At 40.0% G+C, this 7,443-nt stretch overlaps 2 protein-coding genes across 4 annotated transcripts in view; one reads left to right on the forward strand and one right to left on the reverse strand.

Annotated features, from left to right (window-relative positions):
• The window catches only part of slc16a13 (solute carrier family 16 member 13), an 11,674-nt gene extending 7,759 nt beyond the window's left edge, over positions 1-3,915 (forward strand). The window contains exon 6 of one of the 3 annotated variants that reach the window (XM_010768035.1): positions 2,563-3,913. In XM_010768035.1, the coding sequence (XP_010766337.1) occupies positions 2,563-2,819 (257 nt within the window). In that variant the 3' untranslated portion in view covers positions 2,820-3,913. Of the gene's footprint in view, positions 1-2,562 lie in introns of all 3 variants that reach the window. The other 2 variants (XM_010768036.1, XM_010768034.1) reach the window with 2 other exon arrangements.
• A 99-nt stretch (positions 3,916-4,014) lies between these two features.
• LOC104942755 (arf-GAP with coiled-coil, ANK repeat and PH domain-containing protein 2-like) overlaps positions 4,015-7,443 on the reverse strand; it is a 16,299-nt gene continuing 12,870 nt past the window's right edge. The window contains exons 5-7 of the mRNA XM_010768038.1: positions 6,029-6,139; positions 5,884-5,945; positions 4,015-4,635 (exon numbers count right to left, since the gene is read on the reverse strand). Coding sequence (XP_010766340.1) covers positions 4,529-4,635; positions 5,884-5,945; positions 6,029-6,139 — 280 coding nt within the window. The 3' untranslated portion in view covers positions 4,015-4,528. The remainder of the gene's footprint in view (positions 4,636-5,883; positions 5,946-6,028; positions 6,140-7,443) is intronic.

Here is a 7,443-nt window from a genome sequence, read left to right on the forward strand (position 1 = left end):
AAAGGGACCTTAATCACACACATATGATACAAGTATAGTCAAACATTAAAGGTCCCCTATGATACTGTTTTTCATCAATATATTATAGGTCTCAGATATATACAAACATGTCTCTGAAGTGTTTGGCTCCAAACACCAAACAGATCATTGCAGCATCCCATAATCCCCTCTGTTTCAGCCCTGTTTCAAAAGTGCTGATTCTTTGTCTGTTACTTTAGATGAAAATAAGGAGCCCCTCCCCACGCCCCTCTGAGAGAGATTTGGTTAAAAAGAACACAATGGTGCTCTAGGAGGAGATTCAGGTGATAAGGTGGGGCGGTTACCTTGGTTGCTGATTGGCTAATGGTTACACAAGCCAAAAAAAATGTATGACATCATAAAGTGGCCAAAATCTGATCAGCTCATTTTCAGACAGATTTTTATAGAAATGGATCAGGACAAAAAGAGAGAATCTTTTTTCCTGAAACTTTCAGAATCTCTTTCCACAGAGGGGATCACATGTTTATTTATAAAAGATATGAAAAAGTGGACTTGGAATAATAGGTGACCTTTAATTTAGTTATCAGTCACTTCTTTTCCTCTTCTGTTTTTCCACTCCAATTGTAATATATCCCTACACCCACTTGCACTCATTTGGAGGGTCCGCCATTTGAAGTGCCAATCCAAACCTACTAGCTTGAAATGAAAGTGGGTATTTAAACCCTTCAACAGAGGTTACATCGTTTTTACGATCAAGTATTCACAGTCCAGAAAAAGGAAGACTTGTTCTTTGATACAGGGGCCGCGGCAGAAACCAAGCAGCTCATAAACATCAGAGCTCAAATTGAGAAGATGTCATGATGACCAAAAGAGGGAAATGCCAGTTTTTCATTTTCTATCAAAAAGCTGATATGAAACCATAATTACAAAAAGTTATAGGGCAGTTCATCACAAGGTTATAATGCCCTACCCATTACAGATGTTTGGAGTGTGACTAAGGACACAGGTCACTGACATACAGTGGGAGGGTGTAGCAGATTGAAATTGATCAAGATGTCTTAAAGTGTCAGTACACCCAGATTACAAAAAACTATTTATTCTCACCTAACCTGTAACGGTACCTTGCTACTCAGATAACTACTCAGAGATAGCTACTCAGAGATGGCTACTCAGAGATAACTACTCAGATGGCTACTCAGATGGCTACCTCAGATAGCTACTCAGATAACTACTCAGATAACTACTCAGATGGCTACTCAGATAACTACTCAGATAGCTACTCAGATAGCTACTCAGATAAGCTACTCAGATAGCTACTCAGATGGCTACTCAGATGGTTACTCAGATAACAGCTACTCAGATAGCTACTCAGATGGCTACTCAGATGGCTACTCAGATAGCTACTCATATAACTACTCAGATGGCTACTCAGATAGCTACTCAGATAACTACTCAGATAACTACTCAGATAACTACTCAGATAGCTACTCAGATAACTACTCAGATAGCTGCTCAGATAACTACTCAGATAGCTACTCAGATAACTACTCAGATAGCTACTCAGATAACTACTCAGATAGCTACTCAGATAGCTGCTCAGATAACTACTCAGATGGCTACTCAGATAGCTGCTCAGATAACTACTCAGATAGCTACTCAGATAGCTGCTCAGATAACTACTCAGATAGCTACTCAGATAGCTACTCAGATAACTACTCAGATGGCTACTCAGATAACTACTCAGATAACTACTCAGATAGCTGCTCAGATAACTACTCAGATAGCTACTCAGATAGCTGCTCAGATAACTACTCAGATAGCTGCTCAGATAGCTACTCAGATCGCTACTCAGATAACTACTCAGATAACTACTCAGATAGCTACTCAGATAGCTACTCAGATAACTGCTCAGATAACTACTCAGATAACTACTCAGATAGCTACTCAGATAGCTGCTCAGATAGCTACTCAGATAACTACTCAGATAGCTACTCAGATAGCTACTCAGATAGCTACTCAGATAGCTGCTCAGATAGCTACTCAGATAACTACTCAGATAGCTACTCAGATAGCTGCTCAGATAACTACTCAGATAGCTACTCAGATAACTACTCTATCCCAATACAATCGGAATGAATGGCATTTCATTTTGGGAGCTAAAGCATTAATAATGTAAGAACTTTTCCTCAGTAGAACATGTACAGTCCGTTTAAGAAACTAAACCACACTCACCACCACTGACTCACTCAAAAGTCTCTCCATCCTGTCTCTTACATGTTACTTTCGTTTCTTGAGCTGCAATTAGCTTCATCAGTCACACCTGCGCTTGATTTAGTTAGTTATGGCAATTAGCCCTAATTAAACTACATAAAACTGAATAAAAGCAATGACATTGGTTATTTGTTAAACATTAAACAGGGCTTCTTCTATCTTGTATTCATTGGAATAATGTTTTTCTGAATTAGCATGAGGCTAGCATTTAGCGTCTTCCTAGTTTCTCCTCAGAATTGTAACTATTTGAAACCTCTCAAGCAACATCTTTATACTCTTTAGTTCTTATTGTGTGTTTTTCTGTCTCCCAAGGGTTACTGAAGGACATCACCGGGGACTACACGGCGTCCTTCATGGTAGCGGGAGGTTTCGTTGTTCTCGGTACTCTGACCATGGTTACCCTGCCTCACTATTTCTCCCGTAAGGATCCCCCGCCCCCCAAAAGCCTCTCCCCTGAGGACCCAGATAAGGCTGCTGAGCTGAAACAGATGCATAGTTCACCTTCAGACATGAATGATCTGACAGGGGAAGTAACCAATAACCGCCTTCCTGAAGACACATATAGTTAATGTGCTACCTAAAAAGGCTTACCTCAAAGATTCAAACCCAAAGAAGAAAGAGGCTAACTGTGAAACTCCGACAGCACAACGGGGCCAGTGTGTTCCCGACTCTGTTACACATCCTAACCTCAGTTTAATATTTAGGCCAGCAACGTCTGCCTATAATAAACATTAGGCATTTCAGCATTTATTTTTGCAATGTACAGATGTGTTGCTTTATATGCACAGTAGATAGGAAATGTGTAGGAAAATGTGAAATATATGATTTTATTGTTTCCTTATACTTCACAAAGGAACTTAGAATCCGTTTTTTTTGTGTATCTGAATGTAACATGCTGAATCACTGACCAGCATATTTCAATGTTGCACTTTCATGATTTATCTTCACTATTGTTATTTAAAATGTTATTTTAATGAGGCACGGATGACAGAGCACCAAAGATATGGTTTATCAGAATGGCCGGATTATTTCTCCTGCTGTCTGTATTGTGTGTGTACATCTCCAAAAAACATTTAAGTACACACTGCAAATACACATGGACGTTTATTAGTCCTTTAGCCTTTCTGTTAATATTGTGCATATTTTTATACATTCCAAAATCTCAATGTGTTGGTTTTTACACTCCTGTGTAATTGATGGATATAGATTAATGATTATAAGAAAGTGAATTTCTTATTATTAGCAGGACTAATTTTTACTTTTAATCGAGGCATCATGTTGCTCATTACAAGAATCGTATTTCACAAGTTCATTTTGTTGACAGAATCATTGATGAATGAGCACTTTGTACTTTTTGTAAAGCGAAAACAGACTATTAAAATCACAGATTGCCAGGTCGGCATGACAGAGAGTCACTGTGACCCTCTGGCTAATTTTTGCAATTCATGTCGTGTGACTTCTAAGTATGACTCTTGCTCACACAGGCAGCTACTGAATGGAAGGGTTGGAGGTGTGAAATATGTGCCTTAATAACCGGTTATCCTAGCAGGTGAATGATCCATAGCCGATTTTGTTTTGTAATGTTGATTAAAACGCAATGTATTTTTGTTCAAACACATCTCCACCTTGTCCTTTTTTGTCTGTCATAAACTTTTTAAGCAGGAATTATGATTGTTTTTACACAAGGGCGCCCTCTGCTGGGGAAACGTACTCATGACGGCACACAATACTACTGTAAAAGATAAACCTCCACACACTTAAATGTAATGTTTGTATTGCAGTTTATTTGATCATTGTACAAAAACTCAAGTACCTCAAGCAAAGGTGCCAAAAAATATCCCAAATGTAAAAAGCTGTATACATTACAACTCCCTGGGCGACAGTTGACATGAAAATTGTACAATTTGCAACACATTTTCCAACAAACACTTTCACTTTTTCACTTAACAACTGTATAGAAATGGCAGAGGATCATAAAAAAAAGCCCTTTTAGTTAAAGAAAATAAAAGATTGACCAGATTTAATTAAGAAACCTTGGCAGAGTGATGGCTCTGCTTCACATAAAGACACCTCATGCTGCTCTCATTAAGCTGCTCCAGTGTTCCCACATTGCTCTGCTCTGACGTGTCACACAAAGAATTCCCTGTTCGGAGCGTTCATCCCCTCTGAAGTCAACAGCAGCTGAGCTATGACTAAACATGTGGCAGGTGGCCAGGAGAAATGTGTGTCTGCATGCCGGCGAGTTACTATGATACATGTTTTCTGTGTGAAATGTGGTTCAGGCAGGGTACGATTTGGGATCGGCACTGCGGCGTTTGAGCTTCTCTGGGTTGTTCGAGGCCATGTGAGAAAAGTCCCTGAATATATCCTGGTAGGTTTCATCACCTGGAACAGAAAAAAGAAGAAGACATTAGCCTTAAAGCTTGACATTTAAAAGTATTGTAAGCAGTTAAATTCATCTTAAATGAATGCCTTTCTCTTGTTCAAACCATATCTTTTATTCTGGATAACTCTCCAGGACATTAAGGGTTGTAGCCCCAAAGCAAAAGCATGCATCTGAACAAATAAACACACATGCACTTTACCTCTTAGTTTGCAGTAGGTGGCACACTGCACAAGCAGTTGAGAGCAGCTGGGCATCTCAGCGGGCAGAAGAGTGCACACAACAAAGACACACATTGATAAAGCACGTAAAATACTGACCAGCAGTTTGTTTTCAAGCACACGAAAAAAAAAAAAAAAGCATCACGTTTCCATTCCTTCACGAGTGGATTGATTACAGCTTACACGAGAAACACAAAGCCACTTAAAGGACATGAAAGAATGGACTTTGCAGCTTGAGAAGGAACCACATGACAAAAGGCAAACAAACCCGCTGTTAACCTTAAGCTTACTGTCGGAGCTGCGACTCTTATACATAACAAACTGCGTCGCTATTCACAGAATAGCAGGATAAAACCGTCCTTGAGAAACCCAAAAATAAATGTAGCTTACACAACTGGACTGAAGAGCCCAATTGAAATATACACAATAAAAACAGAACACTGTACATATTGTATTTAAAAGATATCTAAAATATACAGTATCAGATCAAACAGGCCTGACAGAGGTCCATACAATTTCTCTCTAAGGTGTTGTGAAGGGTTTTCAAAGTGCAGGATGTTGTGCGTTTGTATTTAAAAGTGCGATGTGGACTCCCATCACTCTCCCTTTCTGTTTCACCAGACATTCTCCTGTATTTACCGATATATTAAATCTGTTATTGCTTCCTTTACGCTGTCGTACCCTGTGCTCTGGTTCCCGTGGTTTACAAGAACCTGATTTTATGCTTTCTAAATGAAGACAATTACATTTGTATCTGATGCATGTGTCCTTAAATGATATGTCTTAAACCACATGACACTGCAAAACCAGTGATTGTGATGCTTAATAACGTTTAGCTTACAATCAGAAACAGCTGATCAGTCCCACTGCCTGTCTCTTGGGCAGATTGGTACCCCCTCTAATCATTATGCCCCCCCAGAGCCCAGCCACTTATATGGTTCTTTATCGCCTTTAGGCCCTTTCTGGTGTGAGCCCGCCCACCTCCTGTCCCTCCAATTGAACCCCCAGACCCATGCCCCCCCGAGTGACCTGATTGGCCAAACGCTCCGTCCATCTCCCGCATCTCCTTGTTCATTTTGGCGATCCGCAGCCTGAAAGGGAGCAGAGCAGTTAGAAAAGCTGATGTTGTTATACAGCTTGTATCGTCACTTATTGTTTTTGTTGAAACACTCACAGAGTGACGATGTCAGCGTTGGCGGTGTCCACGGCGATGGATATGGGGTCTTTCTGTGTCTTGTCTCTGGCGTTGTAGTCTGCTCCTCGCTTCAAAAAGAGACAAACCAACCTGGGAAAGAAAAGAGAGGCAGAAAGTGTGTGAGAGTGTGTGTGACTAACATAGTCTAAAAGTCTAAAAAGAATGATCTGACCCACGAAATCCTCCATTCTGTAGCAAGGACATTTCAAGAATCAGTTTGAAGGTTCTTTTCCTGAGTTGAAGTTCCTCTGGCTTTTTAGTTTGTGGAGCCAAAAAGGTACTTAGGACCATAAACTTTCACAACGCTGATGTTCAACGTATATTAAAAATGGAATTCTTAAATTAAAGTCTGCAATACGTCCCAGATGAGGCCAGGAGAGATTGGAGACAGACTTGACTTCCTGATAATCAGTACAGTTACAGTTAGTAACAAATGGGCTTCATGTTATCTGCCTTGGAATGAAACATTTGACACCACTATGAATAAATCAACTGCACAAAGTTATTTAATGCTTTAAGACCATGACTAACTCCTCAATAGGAGCCTCTTTTGTATTCAACACGTTCTTTGTGCTTGGATTTAGCACTTTACAACACAGGCATGTTATATGGGCAAACAGGGTGAATCTACTTTGCTTCGTTTCCGGCCCTGGGCGTTCCTGGACTGCTAAACACGTTTTCTTTGAGTGTGTGTATAAGTATGTATACGTAACCAGTTTATTTTTGTACACTTGCACTTTGGCATAAGGCTCTGACCTGTGTTCATGTCTATTTATCTAACGATAAGGTTTAGGTTTTTCTCTCTGTTTGTACTGTAGGCCGAATTACATAAAAAGCACTAGCAAGTTTTTCCTTAAACTTGGTGGAATGTACAAGTATGTATTAAGTGGCCAAGGGAGGAACCCATTACATTTTGCACTGGACCAGAATCAAGGGGCGAAAACATAAATTATTTGCAAGAATACCTATTTTTCTAATCTTTGAGTGCCCTTCTGGTTTTATCTGCGTACTTATCTTTATTTTTGCGTACGAGATCAGTCGGTGTTGTCACTCTGATGGCGTTTTTTAAATATCTTTAAAGTGGACCTATCATGCTATATTTGAATAATATATTGTAGGGCCATACCTATATAAAACATATCTGTGAAGTTTTTTTTTCAAAATACCAAACAGATCATGCATTTTAGCCATGCCTCATTTCGCTCCAATTGCTCTATTCCAGCCCTGTTTTCACAAGGGCTGATTCTGTGGCAAATGAGCTGCAGCTGACCACGCCCCCCTGCAAAGGAGGGGGGCGTGGCACGAGCGTCATGTTACCATGCTGTTACCATGCTGTTACCATGCTGTTAAGCTACTCAGATAACTACTCAGATAGCTACTCAGATAGCTGCTCA

This window comes from Notothenia coriiceps, unplaced genomic scaffold (assembly GCF_000735185.1).
Source record: "Notothenia coriiceps isolate Sejong01 unplaced genomic scaffold, NC01 NC01_scaffold00005027, whole genome shotgun sequence".
Lineage (NCBI taxonomy): Eukaryota > Metazoa > Chordata > Actinopteri > Perciformes > Nototheniidae > Notothenia > Notothenia coriiceps.